Here is a 20,632-nt window from a genome sequence, read left to right on the forward strand (position 1 = left end):
GCAAGTGCGCGCTGAGAAGAAGGTACGGGCAAATACGCTAGGTGTTAGCGGGCCTTAGTGTTTGCAAGAGATGCGGCGCCTGCGGGGTTAAAACCGCCTGCCGTGCCGATCGCTCCCTGTAGGGGACGCCGCGCCAGGAGCATTCCGGCCGACCGACGGACTCGCCGGGCTTTAGGCTGCCGGCGCCCCTGACGTCACCGTCCCGCGGTCGCTAGGGCGACAGTCTCATCAGCTCCCGCGTCAGAGGCGGCAGTGTCTTGGCAACGGCCCGATCTCTTGCTCTCCCTCCGCCTCGCGCTAGGCCGCGCGTCGCTCTGGCGTCAAAGCGACGTCAATGGGAATGTATCAATTTGGCGGCGGCGAAGGGGTGAGACCGGACAGGGGCGGGGTTAGAGGGAGGTGCTGGCGACTTAGGGCGTGGCCTATCAGTGCAGGGGCAAGACTTAATGGGTGGTGGTACAGCATGGGGGCGGGGCCTGATGGGGAGGGCGGAGTCCAAAGGGCGGAGCCGCCTGGTGTGGGGCGAGGCCTGAGGGAGCGGGGGCGGAGCCTATGGGGGCGGGAGTAGGGGCGGCGGATGTGGGGAGGGGCCTAACGGCAGCGGAGGAGCACAAGGCGGGGCGTAGCGGCGGTGGGCGGGGCGGCGGCGCGGCTGCTGGGAGCGCGCGGCGCCGGTCTCAGAGCTGACATGCGGCGGCAGCCCCGGCGGCGGCGGCAACAGCAGCAGGAGCAGCAGCAGCCAGAGCGGCGCGAGCAGCATTGGGGCTGCGGGTCCGCCGGAGATTCCCTGCCTGCGGGCTCCGAGCTGGTGCCCGGCGGGGCCCGCCCGAGGGCGGCAGAGGTGAGCCGCTGGAGGTTCCGCGGCGGCGGCGGCGCGGCCGGACTTGGCTCGCGGTGTGGGACTCGGCGCGGGCAGCCGGGCAGCCGGGCGGGGACGCGGCTTCCGACGGCCGCTCGGGGTCCCGGAGACCTCGCAGGTGCACGCGGTCGCGTCGCGGCATTGTGGTGGGTCTGGCCGCCCCCCGGGATCCCCTTTGTTGTGGGGCAGGCGATGGTTGAGGGGGTTCTGAGCGTCGAGGGGCCCGGGGCCGCTGGAGGGGAGGAGGACTGTTCCACGCGCTCCAGCAAGTCTGAGTTCAGAGTGGAGCTGGCGGCGGGGAGTGGGGTGGGAACCGATCCACGCACCCCACGCCGGAAAGGGGGTCCGGGAGTCCTGAGTAGAGCCCAAGGCTAGGGCCGAGTGTGGGAGGTGGACTTCGCGCCACGCGAAGCCCACTGCCGGCGGAGGGGAGCCGGCCTGGGAAGAGGTCCACGCGTTCTGCGCCCCTCTGTGAAGTCCCGAGTGGATCGGACAGCGGGCGGCGCGCGCCCCTGGGGGATGAAGCGGGCGCGCGGCACCCAGGTCGGGGAATGTGGGCGCGAGGGCTCCGGCTGGGAGGTCGGGGTCAGGGGTTCCAGGGGCGGGAGACTTGGGCAGCACCGGTGGTTCGGGTAAGAGGAATCGAGTAGTCGCGGGCCCGAAGGGTGGAGGAAGCCCTGGGGGGGGGGGGGGGGGCTAGGTTCGGAAAGTCCACGTCGGGGAATTCGGGCGCGGACTGGGGGGGGGGGGGGTCCGGCTAGAGAGTCCTTGTCGGCGGGTGTTGAGCGCGCTTCCCTCCCACCTGTCTGGCAGGTGCAGTCGCCAGAGCCATGGTGATCATGTCGGAGTTCCGCGCGGCGGTCGGTGGCTCGGACCAGAGCCTGCAGAAGCCCCTGCGAGTGGGCTTTTACGACATCGAGCGAACGCTGGGGAAAGGCAATTTCGCGGTAGTGAAGCTGGCGCGGCACCGAGTCACCAAGACCCAGGTGCGTGCGCAGCGGCGCCAGGACCAGATAGACTTGGGGCGCCCCAGGGAGAAGGGGTGGGCCCGCGCGGGAGCCCGAGAACGGACTCGCCCTGGAGGTCTGCAGGGTGCGTTCCTTGCGTGCGATGGATGGGATTAACGCCCAAACGCTGGCAGTTTCTAGTTCGGAACAGAAAAGATCGCCCTTGATGTTTCTGCCTAATGTGTACATGCACAAAGAGGAGGCAAGGGGCCATTGTCCAGGGCATCGGCTCTGCAGACACTTCAGATGTTTGTTTAACTTTGGTTATTGTAGTCCTTGCACTGCTTTCTCTTGTCCCCCCCTCCGCTTTTCTGGTGACCTTATGGATAGAGTATTGTGGAAACTTACCTAGCGAAAAATTTAATGTGCCAGTTAAGGTATTAGGCTTCCCCCCCTTTATTTTTTTAACATTTTTCTTTTAAAATCTATAGGTTGCCATAAAAATAATCGATAAAGCAAGATTAGATTCAAGCAATTTGGAGAAAATATATAGAGAGGTTCAGATTATGAAGCTTTTGAACCATCCTCACATCATAAAACTTTATCAGGTAAGGGCTTGCTTGCCTTTTGCTATTAATTCTGGAAGTGAATTATTTTGGACAAAATAGGTCTATCATTTCTGAAGGTTGCCCCTTTTTGAGGGTGGGGCTGAGGTGGGGAGGGCTGTTCATGTGCAGGGAGAGGAGAATCCAGGAGTTGGCTATTTAAGCAGCATACATTGATTTTTTTTGTTAAGGTCTGCTTATTTATTCACAATTATATTCCTGCTTTTGGACCAGATCATTGAGATTTGCTTCATTAAATTTTTATTTAGTTTTGCAATCTGATCCAAATGTAAATGCTTTGGGGCAGGTTATACTTGCTTTACTACGAAGGTCCAGCCATTATTAGTAAGGGAGGACAAATTAGTTAGGGAGAACTAGAAACTTCTGCCCCTGCAGAGGAAACCTAAAACCAGCCACTCCTCGAAGTTGTCCTGTAGTGTGCCTTTGCCCGGGCAGCCCGGAGCATTTGTCTTCCCTCTTTGGGCTCGGCTCTTGGAAACAGAGCTGGAAGTAAGCTTGCAATGTTAAGACCAAGGAACTTGTAATTTAATCCACGTTAGAAACGGGCCTCACATCTGCTGGTGCATTTTGTTGACTGTATTTTGGTTGTGTTGAAACTAATACATTTTGGTTTTGAGAAGTAAGGGCTGACTTAATTAGGTCAACAAAGGCATCCTCCTTTCCCCTCCACTCATAAATGGCCACTTCTGCAAAGATGAGACTGAGTCTTAGTTGCAGAAGAACAAATTCTTGGTAAATATTCAGTATTCCATCCATTCATGCTGGGCATACATTCCTGCCCGTGATTCTCTTGCCGTCCCTGCCGTGTGGATCTGAGAGGGGCATGGGATCTGAGTAGGCGGGATGGGTCCCGTATGTGGGTTCCAAACTGGCACGCTGGGCCAAGTGAAAGATGTGGTTGATGCTGTCTAGTGGCTGTCAAGTCAGTCCTGACTCCTGGCGCCCAAGCACGCACACAGAGCGCAACTGTTCTCCATGGGATCTTCAAGGCCGAGACCTTTCAGAAACATATCACCAGGACTTTCTCCCGAGGCACCCGGGGTATATTGGAACTGACCATCTTTGAGCACTTAACTGTTTGTGCTACTCAGGGTCTCCTTAAAAGCAGGGTAGGAGAGAGAAAACAGTCCCACAGAAGTCCCCACCGCATTAAATTAAGGGGAGAAGGATTATCGGCTTGTATTCCCTCTAAACCATTTAATACAGTTCCTCATGTTGTGGTGATGCCCCAACCACAAAATTATTTTCATTGCTACTTCATCACTATCATTTTGCTACTGTTATGAATCAGGCGACCCCTGTGAAAGGGACATTAGAACCCCCCAAAGGGGTCGCGACCCACAGGTTGAGAACTGCTGCTCTAAAAAGTTTCATCCGGGGTCTTGCAGTACAAAATTCACAGCGAGTGCAGGTGGGGGCTGCTGCCGTTTTGAAGTTGAGTCGCCTAGACCAATCTCTTCCGTACTGCCCACTGTCAGTAGCTGAGAGAGGAACCCCTTGACCAGGGGCCTGTCAGTTGTGGGCTGCCTTGTTTCTGTTTTGACTTCTCCGAAGGGTTGGGCGGTAACCTCCCTTTCAAGCGCTTTTCTTTTCTTCCTGCTCCCCCCCTCTGCCTGTAGTGGTGGAATTCGATCAGTCCATGAGGCAGGTGAGGCAGAGGGATGGATGTGTGAGGGCTTCTGCAGGTGAATCTTGTTCTTGCTGTAGGTGATTCTTCAACTGCTTGGAGACGCTAGAAGCAGGGACTTACATTACTCTGGTTTTGACAATCCTGTCTAATTTCCAGCCAGCTGGCGCAGGCCCCAGAGCACTGCTGCTGAGACACTTTGCTCTTCCCTTCAGGTTTTTGAAACCTTAAAACATTTGTACTCTTATTCTTTCTTCTGCAGCGGCCATGGCAATGGCGTCTTCTTTTTCTCTAATGGAGGGAAAAAACCAACCGTGACCTACCTACCCACTAATCATTCTGTCACACCCATCGAGGAGCAGGGCCACTTGAAACTCCAGCTGATCTGCTTGGTGTTCACTTTTCTTGTTAGGTTTATGGCTCAGCATGTCTTTAAGGAGTCCTGGTGGCTCAGTGTATAACCACAGAGTCACCGGTTCAAACCCAGCAGCTGCTCCTTGGAAGAAAAACGAGACTGTCTACTCCTGGCAGGATTTCTAGTCTCAGAAGCCCTACCAAGCAGTTCTGTTCTGTCTTACAGGGTCTCTGTGAATAGGGACTGACTTGAGGACAGTGGGGCTTTTCTTGTTTGTTTGTTTTATTCTTTATCGTTGTGTTTAAACTTTCTTTTTTTGTTGTTTTGTTTTTATTATTTTTTAATCATTTTATTAGGGGCTCGTACAACTCTTATCACAGTCCACACATGGAATTATACTTTCAACTCAAAAAACTCTTCTCTCCCTATGAAATATATATGTAGTGTGTATATATATGTATGCAAAAATATGTTTGTGTGTGTCTTTACATCTTTCAGTCCCCCCAAATTAGAATTTTATCATGCTTTTTAATTAGTGGCAAATTGTAAGGTCTCTTCAAAATGTCTTCCAAGTAACACAAAATTTTTGATCAGTAGAGGAGCCTGAAGGTGTGTATTGACATTGGCTATTGCTGCTGACACATGGGGAGGAATTTGCTGGACAAAGGGCAGCCTGTGGTATCTCACCTGGCACAGCTGCCCTCGTTCAGCCTCACTTATCATGTCAATAAAATGAGTGGCGTTGGGGCCTTGGTTATCTATCGTTCAGCTCGTGCTGGCCCAGATAGCCCTGGAATCACCTGTGACCGGCTAGCCAGGCTTCTTTCACAGAAAGCCCTGGTAGAAGGCATGAACTCTGTTTCAGGCCTGTAGCCTCTTGTGTCCACCAAGTGGTGGCTCAAGCAACCTGTGTGAATGCACAGTACTCTCATCTACTCGCTCATTTTTAAGAACAATGATGTATCAAGACAGGCAAACGGGAACGCATTTCATTTTCCCTCTCAATCCCTTTTTGAATTAAACTGGCATGTGCGTACACACACACACACACACCAGCTGCTACTGAGTCGATCCTGTCTCATGGTAGTACCCCCCCCACCCCTACCCCACGCATATCCGGATAGCGCTGTGCCCCACAGTACTTTGTGGTAGTTGATTTTTAAAAAATAGATTGCCAGGCCTTTCTCCCCACATGCCTTCTCACGAACTTGAGCATCCAACCTCTTCACTGGCAGCCGAGCTTCTGCAGCTGCCCCCACACTCTTGTTTCTTGATAGCCACACCCTGACTGGCTCCACTCTCACGGACGCTAGTCTCTGCCTTTTGAAATGACACGTGTGTGTGTTTGCGAGGAGGCGTTGAAACCTCCCTGCGTTTTGAACGGCTTGTTCAGATGGAAGGGTTAAGTCTCGGTCCTCTCTGTCTTTAGGTCATGGAAACCAAGGACATGCTCTACATTGTCACCGAGTTTGCGAAAAATGGAGAGATGTTTGGTAAGTGACACTTATTTCTGATACATGGTGTGAACAGGCCTGCAATGGCCTGGCGAGGGCTGGGCTCCTGTGCCTTAAACTGTCACTCTTCCCCAGGGGCGGGGAAAGCCTCTGGACATGGCTTTTGTCTCGTCCCTCTTCAGATTATTTGACCTCCAACGGGCACCTGAGTGAGGAGGAGGCTCGGAAGAAGTTCTGGCAGATCCTGTCGGCCGTGGAGTACTGCCACAGCCACCACATCGTGCACCGGGACCTCAAGACGGAGAACCTGCTGCTGGACAGCAACATGGACATCAAGCTGGCAGGCAAGGACGCCCCCCGTGCTGGCGCCAGGGGGAATGAAGCCTAGTGCGGGGTGCTGGGGACGGCTCGGGAACGACAGCCTGCCTTGTCCCCAGGTCACCTCATTGGCCTCTTTCCCTCGCAGATTTTGGGTTCGGGAATTTCTACAAGCCGGGAGAGGCCCTATCCACGTGGTGCGGGAGCCCCCCATATGCCGCCCCGGAGGTCTTTGAAGGGAAGGAGTACGAAGGTCCCCAGCTCGACATCTGGGTAAGGGGTCTGCCCGGGTCTGGGCCATGGTGGGTGCCCGGGGTGTCCCGCCGACCTCTCACGGGGACTGCCTGGTGTCTGCAGAGCCTCGGGGTTGTGCTGTACGTGCTGGTGTGTGGATCACTGCCCTTTGACGGGCCCAACCTGCCCACCCTGCGGCAGCGGGTGCTGGAGGGCCGCTTTCGCATCCCCTTCTTCATGTCCCAAGGTAGGTGGGGGCCAGGCCAGCCTGGAGCCTTGCTTGGGTGGTGGGGAGGACTTACATTCCCTAAATGCCTGCCCCCCACCATCCTCCAGAGTGCAGCGAAGGCTGGCAGTCAGCTTGTGGTACTGTGAGGTGTGGGTGCAGGACCCGAGGAGAGACCCCACCCTACAGGGCTCCCAGTGCCCTCCTTCCAGGGCCCAGCCCACACCCACGTGGCAGAGTCGGCCGTCTGTGGGGGCCCCTTTCTGGCTGACACCTCAAGTCTTGCACACTGGCCAGCTCCCAGTGGGTTTTCCCCTGAAGGTCTTGTTGCATAGAGTCTTGACCTGTTGTGAGCACAGAGCGTGGCTGGCTGGGAAGGGTACAGGGAGGGCTGGCTGAGGGATGTCACTAGATCAAGGCCTTCAAGGACCAGCTCCCTCGGGCACTGGCATCCCCAGCGGGGTATCTGGGCACCCGGCTGGCGCCTGGAAGGGCTGCACAGGGGTGCAGGCTCAGTGCTGCCTCTGCCCTCTGCAGACTGCGAGTCGTTGATCCGCCGCATGCTGGTGGTGGACCCCGCCAAGCGCATCACCATCGACCAGATCAAGCAGCACCGCTGGATCCAGGCAGAGGCCATGCTGCTGCAGCCCTCCTGCCTGGCCTTCTTAGGGCAGGACTACAACTCCAACCTGGGTGACTACAATGAGCAGGCGCTGGGCATCATGCAGATGCTGGGCATCGACCGGCAGAAGACCACAGAGGTGAGCTGGGTACCTGGCTTGCGGGCGGCACTGGGCAGGGAGTGGAAGAAGATGGGATGCCAGAGCAGGCGCCTATGTGGCCGATGGAAGGGCTAGGTTGTCTGCTGCCCTGTGGTTCCTTGGCCATCAGAAATAGCCCCCGGGGACCTGTCTTCGGGGGAAGTTTGGGGACCCTCGCATCTCTGTCCTCCGAGGCCACAGCTTAGGCTTTGCCCTCCACACCTTCCCGCTAACCTCCCTCTGTCTCGCAGTCCCTGCAGAACAGCAGCTACAACCACTTTGCAGCCATCTATTACCTCCTCCTCGAGCGGCTGAAGGAGTATCGGAGTGCCCAGTTGCTAGCCCGCCCGGTGCCCACCCGGCTGCCCAGGCTCCAGAGCTCTGATCTCTGCAGCTTTGAGGTGAGGCCAGATGCAGTCCTCTGGGGTGTGTTCCTGCCTCTCTGCCCGCCCCCACCCCGGGGAGTGGGAGCCCTTTGCTTAGAAGGTGCCTGCCTCTCTCCGCCTCCAGGTGGCCCACGAGGGGCTTGCCGTTGATCCCTTCCGCTCGCCTCTGCTGTGCCCACAGCCCCAGAACCTGGTGCAGTCTGTCCTGCAGGTGGACATGGACTGCGACCTCAGCCCCTCACTCCAGGTACGTCTGTGCCACAGTGGTCTCTGGAGGTTCCATGCCCCGCCTGCCGTTTCGTGGGGCCACCCCCACTGCCATCTCCGGTTGGGGTCTCACAGGGCCCCGGCAGATGAAGACGGCTTTGTTTCCATCTGCTACAGCCCTTGCTCTTCCCTGTGGATGTCACCTGCGAAGGACTGTTCCAGCATCGCTCCGTCTCCCCCAGCAGCCTACTGGACACGGCCATCAGTGAGGAGGCCAGGCAGGATCAGGGCTTGGAGGAGGAGCTGAAGGTCCAGAAGCCCCTGCCCAGTGGCACGGGTCGGCGGCACACGCTGGCGGAAGTCACCACCCACTTTTCCCCACACACCCTTCCATGTGAGTGTCCCAGGTGTGGCACGCTGGCGGGGTGGGAGGCGGGGGGAACGGGAGGCAGAGGGCGGGTGGTAGGGCATGTGGCTGAGTCTATGACCAAACCAGAAAAGCAGCAGACTCAGGGCCACCCAGTGGGTTCCGACTCCTAGAGACCCTCTCGGAGAGGCTGGAACTTCCCCTGTGGGCTTCTGAGGCCGCGAACCTCTCCAGGACAGAAAACCTCATCTTTCCCCCCTGAGTGGCCAGGGTGGGCTCTCAGTCTAGGACAGGCTGGTTTAAAATGAGCCTTTTCCTGCCAGCTCCCTCTCCCCACACAGGTTTTCTGAGGCCACGCAGTGTGGCTGCGCAGAGAAGGCAGCCGCGTGGGGCTTAGTCTGTGGTGTCACTGTGTGGTGCTCTGGTGGGCAGCGGGTGGGTCCTTGGCCTACACAACTCTCCTGCTGTGTACACCACCTATGGCCACTTGTCCCTGCAGCTCTTGGGCTTCCAGGCCTCTGGTCACTGGCAGACACCCTTTCCCTGCAGGTCTGGGGGTGGGGCTGAGGAGAGGCCCTCACCAAGCAGGGCCTGCAGACGCCTTGATGGCCGGTGCTCATTCTCTGCAGGCATCGTCATTTCCTCCTCCTGTGCCGCGGCAGCAGGGTCATCGGAAGGGACCAGCTCCGACAGCTGCCTGACCATCTCTACAAATGACATCCCCGTGGGGTTCGGCAGCCTTGCCACTCATGGACTGGGGGGCACCTGCTCACCTGTCCATGTGGCTCCACCGCGCCTGGGGGACCAGTCCACCACCCCCGTCCTGCAGACACAGGGGGGCCTGTGTGGCACCGTCCCGCTCCCTCTCAGCTTCCAGGAAGGACGGAGGGCCTCGGACACATCCCTCACTCAAGGTGACTGGTCCCCACTCGCTGGCCTCCCCCTTCCCATGAGACCCTTTGTCCCGGAGGGGTGTGACTCTGTCCCTGGTAGCCAGTGGTCTTCCTGTTCTCTAGCCGGCAGAGAGGAGCCCTGGGTAGTGCCAGCTGTTGGCATTCTTGGCTGCCAGCTGCGAGGTTGGAGGTCCCGATCTCTCCCAAGGTACTATGGAAGAATGTTCTGGGGATCTACATCCAAACAAGCCTGCCACAGGGAAGCCCCCTCCAGAGCACAGTTCTATTCTGCCGCAAGCAGGGTGGCAGTGGGAGTCGGCGGCTCAGTGTCAGCTGGTTTAGATTTGGGGTTTTTCCTCTAGCTGAACTAGGGCCCCTGGCAGTACAGGTCAGCCCTGCCGTAAGGCTTGCACTCAGAGGCTGAGGTCATGGGCCAGCGGCCCTGCCAGCAGCTCCTGAGATGCTTCAGGGCAGACTGGATGAGGGGGGCTGTGGGGAAAGCAGCTTGCCTAGCTGACTTTGCACCCATGCCCTGCTCACTCCTGCCTTCCAGAGGAGCCGCAGTCTGCCCGAACGTGCCTGTGCAGGCCACCCCAAGCCCTCTGGGGACCTGGTGGTGCTGAGAGTGCTGCTTAACCCCTTAGGAGCCACAGCAGGCCTCTTGTCCCTGCACTCTGACCTCACGAGCCAAGGGCCTTGGACCCCCTGGGCCTGGAGGCCACCCCCCGACCATGCTCTTGTCTCCCCACAGGGTTGAAAGCCTTCCGGCAACAGTTGAGGAAGAACACCAGGACCAAAGGGTTTCTGGGACTGAACAAGATCAAGGGGCTGGCCCGTCAGGTGTGTCAGCCCTCCGCTGCCAGCCGAGCCCCACGGGGCGGCCTGAGCCCCTTCCCGCTGTCAGCACAGAGCACAGGTGGCCGGGAGGGCCGGAACCTGCTGGAAGAAGTCCTCCACCAGCAGAGGTAGGTGGCCTCCCGCAGCCCAGTCACCCTGAGCTCAGCGGGCCTTGTGCCTGTGCAGGTTTTCCTCACCTCTAACCTGATCCCAGTGCCCCCATTCTCTTCCTGTAACGGGGTGCACCCAGCCCCATGTCGGGGGAAGTTCCTTGGGCTCAGGGCCTCACCTGGCCTGTCTGGGGTTGGAGGAGGTGGGCCATGTCAGGCTGCCACTCTGAAGAGCCCCTACGTGGGATTGAGGGTGGCAACTCCACATTGCTGTCTGCAAGCAAGACGGAGAATGGAAATGTTGGAGATTGCTACTGCTCAGGGGGCTAGTCATGCATGTCATTGCGTGTTCTGCTCAGCCCCAGCCAGCAGGTCCACCCATGGGCAGCTCAGAAACCCGATCAGAGGTGGCTTTGGGCAGCAAGGGCGTGGGCTTGGGGAGTGACCTGCCCATCCCTGTTCCTCCAGGCTGCTTCAGTTACAGCACCACCCGGTGGCCATGGCCCAGCCCAGCTGCCCACAGGCACCCCCGCCGCCACCGCTGCCCCCTGCCCCCTATGTCCTTCCCGCCTGCGACAGCACCGCCTCCACACTCTCCAGCAGCATCCTGGTGCCGGGGCTACAGAATGGTCTGGTGCTGGGGCCCAGCCCGCTCCTGCCGGCCCACCTCTTCCCTGCTGCCGCCACCCCCATGGCATCAACAGCCCAGCTCCTGGATGCCCACCTGCGTATCAGCTCGGCCACCACACCCCTCGTCCCTGCCGCACCCCTTCAGCCTCACCTGGCTGTGCTGCCCCCTGGTTTTGAGCCTGCAGGGCTGGCCCAGGGGGACTGTGAGATGGAGGACCTCTCAGTGGGCCAGCTGGGCACCTTTGTGCTGGTGCAGTGAGACCTGCCCCCCGCTGGCAGCGGCCGCTCCCAACTCTTTGAAGCAATAATTTCAGAGTATGTGAAGACGTTTTTGGACTTAAAGCCAATAACTTTCTGGAAGTGAAACAAGCAATACGTCTAGGTGTTCGGGTGGGGGGGGTTGTTTGGTTTTGTTTTTGGTTGGATTTTCGATGGCTTTTACTTCTTCCTTGCACTGAACCACTGCGACCATGGGTAGGGACTGGAAACTTCCGGAAGACAAGTGATAATCGAGGTCATGTCACTGGGGTGGGTGGATGGGTAGGGTGGGGAAGGAGGGAAGGCTGGGGCGCAGGGAGGATTGGTACTGCCGGCCTATCCCATGCTCCCAGTGGACGGTGGGACAGTGTCAGAGATGCTGGTCATGGGCCCAGGACGGAGTGGGGCAGGGGTGGGGGCGGCCTGTGTATAGGTTTGTGGGCAGTTGACCTCAGAGGAGATGGTGTGGACCGACCGGGTGTCCACAAGACGTAGGTTAGTTCATCTCAAACCCCTCCCACCCCCATTTTTTTTTTAAACAACCGACAATCCTCCACTTCCCAACACATCGATGCTTTAAATGGAAACTGTGAACTTTATGCTTTTTACGTATTCAGTTTGTGAAGCGCTCAACTAGCCGGCCCAGGAGAGGATTGTTCGCAGACCCTGGCATGCTCTCCTGCCGAGGGCAGAACCCAGAGTAATAGTTTTTTGGTTCTTTTTTCCTCATTTTTGACGAGTTGTGCATCACCCTCTCGCAGGCAGGTGTCCCGGGCTCTTCAGAGGAGCCCCGGGAAGGACAGGAGGGCAGGGCTGGGCGTGCTCAGGGCTGGGCGGTCTGTGGCCATGCTGTCCTGGCCACTCGGCCCCCAGCCTCTGAGCACTAGCCTCATGCCACACACTTGATTTCCGCTGCTAATGACGCTTTTATGCATTTCACCATCAGGGTCCAAAACGAACAGCCGACTCTGGGGACACGTGCAATACCGTGCGGCTGGTTGTACAGAGTGAGAACGGGGCAGGTAGGGCCACAGGTCCTCCTCTGGCCCTATGGGCTGGGACCTGGTGGTCCCGATAGTTTGGCTTTTATCCAAGGAAAAGGAGATCATATCTAGGTCAGTGTTTTTTAAAGCCTTTTTCCTTTTTTAAACCAACACTGTATATGTATATAAATAGGAAACAAATGCACACTACTTATTTTTTATATTTTTTACTACACCTTTGTGTTTCTGGTTTCAATTTCCCTCGCTGGTCATGTTAAGATGCATTCGCATTAGCACCTGCTAGGAGGGGGGCGCACCTTCCCCTGCACAGCCTGGGGCAGGCAGCAGCACCAGGTCACCCCCCAGGTAAGCCCATGCAGAGGGGTCCACCGGACCCACCTCTTAGGAATCGGAAAGGAAAATGGCCGCATCATGCTCCCTCAGCATGGCCACATCCCCTCCCTCTGCCTAATCCAGGTGCCTTCAGATTACTTTAGCTTCTTAAACAGCCTACAGTATTAAACAGAGGTCACAGGGAAGAGAGAAAGGCGGGAACTTTTAAAAGCCAAAGACTGACCCAGCTGCTGATGGGCCAGAGAATGGCTGGGTGCATGGGGACGCTGGTGCTGCCATGACCTGGGCTGGCCAGGGCCTGCACACATGTTCCTCTGCTGTTAGCCAAGTTTGCTGCTACTGTTTCCGCCGCCGCCGCCACTGCTGCATCAATGATTCGGGGCCAAGGACCATCCCGTTTGGGTGGCCCTGGTGCCTGGCCACAGAAAACACCAAAGTCTCCCACTAACTTGTCAAGAAGTTTCCAGAACAAGAGAGAGACTCTCCACCCTGCTGGGGCAGCCCGGGCCCACGCCGTCCTTCTATCCTACAGAGGCAGCACAACGGACTCGCACACAACAGCGGTCCCCCTTTCTAAACTAGCCTCTGCCCCCAGGCCCGAGACCCATGGCCTCACACTGTCTTGTGTTTCCTTCCGAAAGCACTTTACTTTCCTAAGTTGGTTTTGTTTGTTTGGATTTATTCACCTCACCCCCACCCCCGTTGAGGACAGGAATGTCATGCTTCCACTTCGCGTTCGGTAGGTCCTTTTAAAAGTGTGCCGTGTGTCCTGTAGATGGCCCGGCAGCTCTGGCCTACAGACTGCAGCCACGACAGCCCATTTAAGACACGATGCGAGCTGAGGTCCACGTAGGTCCGTGTTTTGTTGTTGGCGCTGGGATTTTTTGTTTCCTTTGTTGTGGTTTTGTTTTCATTTTTTGTTGTTGGTTTTTTCTTCCTCCCTCTTTCTTTTATAACCATACCTGAATTACATTTTTTCTTATGCTAAAATGAGAACTGTATGCCAAATGATTAGTTGATGTGTGTTTTTTAATTTAATATTTAAATAAACTATTTGGGGGACAAACCTGGACTCTTTTTTTTTTCTCCCCCCCCCCGCCCCATCCTCCCGCCCCATCCGTCTGTCTGTTTCCTCCTGAGCTGCTTCTTGGAGACAGTGTCCTCCAGGGTTATCGAATCTGAGAATCTTAGCACGGGTGGGGTGGGGGTGGGGGAGTGTGTGTACCCCTGTGTCCAGCCCATGCCCGGGCAGAGGCCCCGCTGGTTGCAACAGCAGTGGCCTAGTCTAATGGTGTGGCGGGAGCTGGTCAGCCTACCCTCCCCACGGTGCCTCGCTCTGCTGAGTCTCAGCTCCTCTGTCAGTGGAAGCTTGCACATGTTGCTACGATGCTGAACAGGTTTCCTTAGAGTTAGACTAAGACTAGGAAGAAAGGCCTGGTGGACCACTTCAAAACACATGTCATGGTCAGCATGATTGCGGCTGACTCCGTGGCAGCAACAGCAGCACTGGGGCAGGAAGCCTTGGGTGGTGGAAGCCGTTACCACCCAATGAGTTGGAGACTCAGACCACCCAGAGGTGTCTTGGAAGAAAGGCCGAGAGACCCACTTCCAAGAGGAATCCCTGGGAGCATAGTCCCCCTCTGACACACACGGGCTCACGAGAGGAGAGAGAGTCTACCCCATGGACATCGATGCTGGCTGCAGTGTGGCAGGTGTTGTCTGCTTATGAAGACAGTGCTGTGTTCACTGCGCGCAAGAACAGAGAGGAATCAGTGTCTTTGAACGCTGGTGTTTGTGAGGGACGGCTAAAAGAACAGGCAACTCTGTCTCAGGAAGTACAACCAGAATGCTCCCGAGAAGTGAGGTTGGCCAGACATCCTTTAGCCCTGTTAGCAGGAGAGACCAGTGCCGGGAGAAGGACATCATGAGGTAGAGGGGCAGCGAGCAAGAAGCAGGCCTCTGATGAGATGGTTGCTCTCTGGTGCGTAAGGCGATGGGAGCTATGAGTCAGAACCTAACGACCCACCAGAGCAGATAGCACCTAACGATAACGTGTTCATTTTGATACTTGGCACACAAGGTGTTACAAAGTTGCTTTAGAGGGATACAATGTTAAGTGAGTGGCTGCTTCTGTGCAAGAACCAGGGCTCAGGGAGGGAGCGCTCCGGTGGGCATGTGCATTGTCTGAGCAGGAGGACAAAGGGCAGACAGCCAGCGGAGCAGGGCAGTTGGATCCTACCCAGACTGGGAGTGCGTTTCCACAGTCGGCACTGTGGGCTGAGCGCTGGGCTGCCGTGTGAGCCCACTAGCTGCGCCAAGGGAGGACCATGAGTCAGCGTGCATCTGTAAAGATTCCTCCCTGTCGTGTGGACTTGCCATGAGTCAGAACCGACCTGACGGCTGTGGTTGGATGAGGTGTGTCCAGTGGTGCAGAAATGATGGTGACCTGACAGGCCTTCAGCCCTTCCAGCGGCTTGTCGTGTACTCCCCAGATGGAGTGAGACGGGATCTCAGTGTTGGCATGGATCCCCAAGGTTGTCCGAGGTGCTTCCTAAGACGCTTTAAACAAACATCTCCCTTTCCCTCCGCCCCCCTCCCCTGAGTAGCTTTAGCAGATACTGCTTCTGGCTTAAGAACAAAGTAATAGCGTTTTAGATTAGCCAGCTGTGGTTAACATTGACCCTGTGTGCTCCAAGGCTGCCCTCCTACAAGGAGGCCGAACCAGATCAGGCGCCTCCAAAGCTGCCCAGCAAGCCTTGCGTGGAGGCACCTGCACAGCCCCCACTGCGCCCAGGGCCCCTTGTGCGCAGAACCCACTGGGGCCAGAGGGGAGGGCCCCAGGTGCCCTTGGCAGTGCCCTTGGCTTGGCACCCCTTCTCAAGGAAGTAGGGCTATCTCTAGTCAGTGACTTGGGGCTTTGTAGCAATTTGCTGTGTAACAGTGTTTGTGGTTCAGGGGCTTGGGGCAGTGGGAGAACTCTTACCGTCCATGTGGGAGACTCAGGTTCAATTTCTGGCCAGTACACCTCATGCACAGCCACCCTCCCATCCCCTCCCTCCCTTAGGACTAGGAAGAAAAACCAGGTAATCTACTCCCCCAAAATGAGCTGATGAAAAAACCCTGTGGGTGACAGCACCCAGTCCACACTGATGGTAGTGATGGCTCAGGACCACGGTAGCATTTTGTTCTTGCACTTGGAGTGGCTGACAGCAACCCGGGGGCATGGCATCCTGTCAACCAGCGAGAAAGAAAGCAGGCAGCATCTCATGTTGGGACCTCTCAGTAGACTTGGCTTTTGTATTTGCGACATATGAGTTCATGATTAGTGGGCATGGATCTTCACTCCCCAACCAAATGCTCCGCCCTGTGGGAACCCCTCACATCTCTGCCTACGTTGGTTGGTTAGACATTTCCCACCTGTCATGTACATGGTGGTTCTTCCCGAACTGTCAGTGTGCTATTACCATCACTATCATCACCACCACCATCACCTCCATCACCATCACCACCATCACCATCATCACCATCACCACCATCATCACCTCCATCACCATCACCGTCATCATCACCACCATCACCACCATCACCATCATCACCATCACCACCATCATCACCATCGTCACCATCACTGTCATCATCACCACCATCACCACCACCATCATCATCACCTCCATCACCATCACCATCATCACCATCACTACCATAACCATCACCATCACTACCATCACCACCACCATCACCACCATCATCACCATCATTACCATCACTGTCATCACCACCACCATCACCATCACTGTCATCATCACCATCACCACCATCACCATCATCACCATCACCACCATCATCACCTCCATCACCATCACCACCATCATGATCATCACCTCCATCACCATCACCATCATCACCATCACTACCATCACCACCATCATCACCACCACTGTCATCACCACCACCATCACCATCATCACCATCATCACCATCACTGTCATCATCACCACCATCACCACCATCACCATCACCACCACCATCATCATCACCTCCATCACCATCACCATCATCACCATCACTACCATAACCATCACCATCACTACCATCACCACCACCATCACCACCATCATCACCATCATCACCATCACTGTCATCACCACCACCATCACCACCATCACCATCACTGTCATCATCACCATCACCACCATCATCACCATCACCACCATCATCACCTCCATCACCATCACCACCATCATCATCACCTCCATCACCATCACCATCATCACCATCACTACCATCACCACCATCATCACCATCACTGTCATCACCACCACCATCACCATCATCACCATCACTGTCATCATCACCATCACTGTCATCATCACCATCACCACCATCACCATCATCACCACCATCACCATCACCTCCATCACCATGATCACCATCACCACCATCACCATCACCATCATCACCTCCATCACCATCATCACCACCGTCATCACCACCCTCACCATCACTACCATCACCACCATCACCATCATCACCATCACCACCACCATCACCATCACTACCATAACTATCACCATCACTACCATCACCATCATCATCACCACCATCACCATCACTACCATCACCACCATCACCATCATCACCATCACCACCACCATCACCACCATCACCATCACTACCATAACTATCACCATCACTACCATCACCATCATCATCACCACCCTCACCATCACTACCATCACCACATCACCATCCCCATCATCATCCCCATCATCATCACCACCATCCCCATCACCATCATCATCACCATCATCATCATCACCAAACAGTGCCTCTTACAATTCTCAGGCTGCTAGTTAGGGGCCTTGCTGAGAGCCTAAAGGAAGCCCTGTGAGATTCCTTAGAGCTCTGTCCTTGGATTGATTCCTCAGACGCTGAGGGACCCAGCCTGGCTGTGGGATTTGCAGGTCCCAGATGCCTCCCGACGCCTGCACCCAGGCACCATGATTTCTGCATGGGAGTGGCTTTACCTCCTCAGGGTGTCTGCCTGGTATGGTATTTGTTCACTCTACTTGGGATTGGATAAAGAGCTGCAGTGAGGTTGTTGCTCCAAAGTCAGTGGTTCAAACCCGCCGACTGCTCCTTAGGAGAAAGATGAGGCTGTCCCTATGAAGAGTTACAGTCTCTGAAACCCTGAGGTACATGTAGGGCTAGTGTGTGTCAGACTTGATGGGATGGCAGTGGTTGTGGGTCGGGATCTGCAAGGCTGACGTAGGTCCTGGCCCACCTCCTCCATGCGGTTGTCCAGCTCTCAGTGACGGCGCTCTGGGGAGCCGGGCCTGTGCTGGTAAGAGTCCAGGCTCAGTGCAGCCCCAAAGCAGGGACCGGCACAGGGCCACGATCCGCTTCTCTCCTTGCTAGGAGGAGGCAGAGCTGTAGCTGCAGGAGCTGCTGCCCCGAGGAGCATGCTGGTGGACAACAGGCTGGTCTCTGTCCCGGCTCTCAGACTGTCCAGCCTTTGGCCGCATATGTGTTAGCATCCCTCGTGGGGGGGCGTGAGGACCCCCTTGCCCGTGAAGCACTCTGGAGAGAGTGATTGGTAAATGCAGCGCTCGCCCTGAAGCCTCCGCGAGAACAGTTGGCCAGGCGGCTGAGGGTTAGGCCGCTTGTCTTAATGCTAATTTCCCCTTCAAGTCAGAGACTTTGACCCCGCGGCGTCTTGTCCCTTGTGTTGATGCCGTGTGTGTCAGACTGAGTTATCTAGAGAAATAAATCCAGAGACACTCGACTGCGTATAAGAAAGAGCTTTATATCAGGCTGCAATTGTAGCCCAGTCCAACTCAAGTGCCCAAGGCTGGTGCTAGTCCATCAGTCCCTCTTGAGACTCGCACAGTGCATGCCAGTGACACAGAGCGACGAACCAGGAAGCAGAAAGGTCATGGGGCCATCCCTCCGAGGCAGGCAGAGTTCTGATACACAAGGCTTACCATAGCTGGCACATGTCATCAGACTGCGACCTGGCCCCTGCCCTACCAGAAGTATCTAGTTGACACAGTCCCTACCTGCCACACCGGGCTTATCTGTCAACAGAGTTTGTGTCCCTCTGTTTGCAAGGCCAGAGGGCAGAGTGTAATGTCACTTGTCTTGCTTTAAGGTAGAAAGCATTCAAGAGGTCCAGGAATTATGGTCATTGGGGCAGGAAAGGGCCTGGCTTCTTATGTGACTATGGGTGAGGGTTCTCAGGCCAGAATGGGGCCGAGATAGATGTGGGGGGACATTATTGTTAGAAATGTGCTTTGGTGCACTATCTTGTCTTCTTCTGCATATATTCGTCCCATTTGAGGACAGGAAATGGTTTCTCATTAAGGGGAGCTGCTTTGTTTGGAGGTGGGAGAAAAGCAGTTGGCCTGTTGCTTTTTTCTAGAACAACACTGGGTACTTCAGAAGAGCACAGTGGTCAGGGATAGGGTGCATATGCCCGTCTTACGGCATGACCTTCAAGGTGGCAGGTGGGAGCAAGCTCTGAAGTCTCAGTGCTGAAATGGCTGTGAGGAGTGGCTGTCTTTGAGGACCCACTTGAAGATTTCAAGGTCTGGCTCCGTGGGCTCCGGATATGCAGGCTAGTGAAGAGGACAGAGACAGAGCCATCTGGAATCTGGGTCCATGTGTCTAGCTGAAGGGCCATAAAAGGGGAGGCATGCGGACGGACAGGGAGACAGAAAGATATTTGATCGTTATGTTTTGAGGTAGCTGTTGAAGTTTATTTTTTCTCTAAGGCAGCGGTTCTCAACCTGTGGGTCACCACCCCTTTGGGGGTTGAACGACCCTTTCACAGGGGTCGCCCAATTCATCACAGTAGCAAAATGACAGTGATGAAGTAGCAACGAAAATAATGTTATGGTTGGGGCGTCACCACATGCTGAACTGTATTAAAGGGCCGTGGCACTGGGAAGGTTGAGAACCTCTGCTCTACGCAAGTCAGTTGTTCCAGCTCCGGGATTGCGGAAGCACACGTTCAATTCCTTGCTCAGGGGAACTCCTGTGGGCTCAACATGACTCACACCTTTTTAATGACCAATATTTCACTTATTCGAATGGGATCTCTGTTTAAAAAATAAAATGAAATAGGGTATTAAAATACTCAGGAAACCGGGTGGCCAGAGGGCCCCTTTCACAGTTCATCTGGGAAGCTGTGTGTCAGAACCAGGCCCAAGGACTCCAGGCCAAGTGGGTGGACAGGTTGTGGTGCAGTTCTTTGAATCAGAGGGAAGGGCTCTGTTTCTTTGATTGCCTTGTGTGTCTGTGTCAGACAGTGAGGGCTCAGGGAGGCACCCAGGGCCCTCAGCCTCTGCTCGGGGTTTCAACACTGAAGAATGACAAAGAGGTACAGGGGATGGGAACCCCCTCCCAAAGAGAGACATATACCTTGAAAAGCATCAGCCTACTTAAGGTCTAATGTTTGTACCCCCAAAATATCTCTACCTTAAGGACGTAGGTCAGTGAACCTTGACAGACCCAGAAGCCCAACCCAAAACTCTTTGCCCCTGAGTCAATTCTGACTCATGTGACTTACCGGCCAAGCGGAGCAGCTCCACGGGGTTTCCAAGGTGGTACAGATTCACTGAAGCAAACAGCCACATTTTTCTTCTGCGGAGAAACCGGTGGGTTAGAACTGCCAACCTTCCGGTTGAACTGAACCTTAACATGGGGAAACCGAAAGCAAAGCCAAACTTACTGCCCTCAACTTACTGCCCTCAATCCAACTCATAGTGACCCCATAGAGTTTCTGAGGCTACAAATCTCTTTTTTTTTAATCGTGTTATTGGGGTGCATACAACTCATCGCCATCCATCCATCCATCCATCCATCCATCCATCCATCCATCCATCCATCCATTGTGTCAAGCACATTTGTACATTTGTTGCCATCATCATTCTCAAAACATTTGCTTTCTACTTGAGCCCTTGGTATCAGCTCCTTATTTTCCCCTCCTTCCGTGCCCCCCTTAAGAACCCTTGATAATTGATTAATTATTATTATTTTGTCATGTCTTACACTGTCTGACGTCTCCCTTCACTCACTTTTCTGTTGTCCATCCCCCAGGGAAGAGGTATATGTAGAGCCCTGTAATCGGTTCCCCCTTTCTACCCCACCTTCCCTCCACCCTCCTACCCCCCACCCCCCGGTATCACCACTCACACCA

General features: G+C 55.5%; 1 protein-coding gene across 2 annotated transcripts; it reads left to right on the plus strand.

The window, feature by feature from the left end:
- The first annotated feature begins 683 nt into the window (after positions 1-683).
- SIK1 (salt inducible kinase 1) lies at positions 684-13,498 on the plus strand. 2 transcript variants are annotated; one of them, XM_075542248.1, is made up of 15 exons: positions 684-841; positions 1,673-1,845; positions 2,298-2,414; positions 5,844-5,907; positions 6,051-6,212; positions 6,335-6,459; positions 6,544-6,667; positions 7,184-7,407; positions 7,659-7,808; positions 7,918-8,040; positions 8,178-8,394; positions 8,997-9,281; positions 9,384-9,468; positions 10,012-10,225; positions 10,676-13,498. In XM_075542248.1, exons 2-15 carry the CDS (start codon positions 1,690-1,692, stop codon positions 11,012-11,014), a joined length of 2,385 nt encoding a protein of 794 aa, XP_075398363.1. In that variant the 5' UTR covers positions 684-841; positions 1,673-1,689; the 3' UTR covers positions 11,015-13,498. The 2 variants fall into 2 exon arrangements, with proteins under 2 accessions (XP_075398363.1, XP_075398364.1); XM_075542249.1 differs by lacking the exon at positions 9,384-9,468.
- The last annotated feature ends 7,134 nt before the right edge of the window (positions 13,499-20,632 follow it).

The sequence above is a fragment of the Tenrec ecaudatus genome, chromosome 2, assembly GCF_050624435.1.
Source record: "Tenrec ecaudatus isolate mTenEca1 chromosome 2, mTenEca1.hap1, whole genome shotgun sequence".
Taxonomy (NCBI): domain Eukaryota; kingdom Metazoa; phylum Chordata; class Mammalia; order Afrosoricida; family Tenrecidae; genus Tenrec; species Tenrec ecaudatus.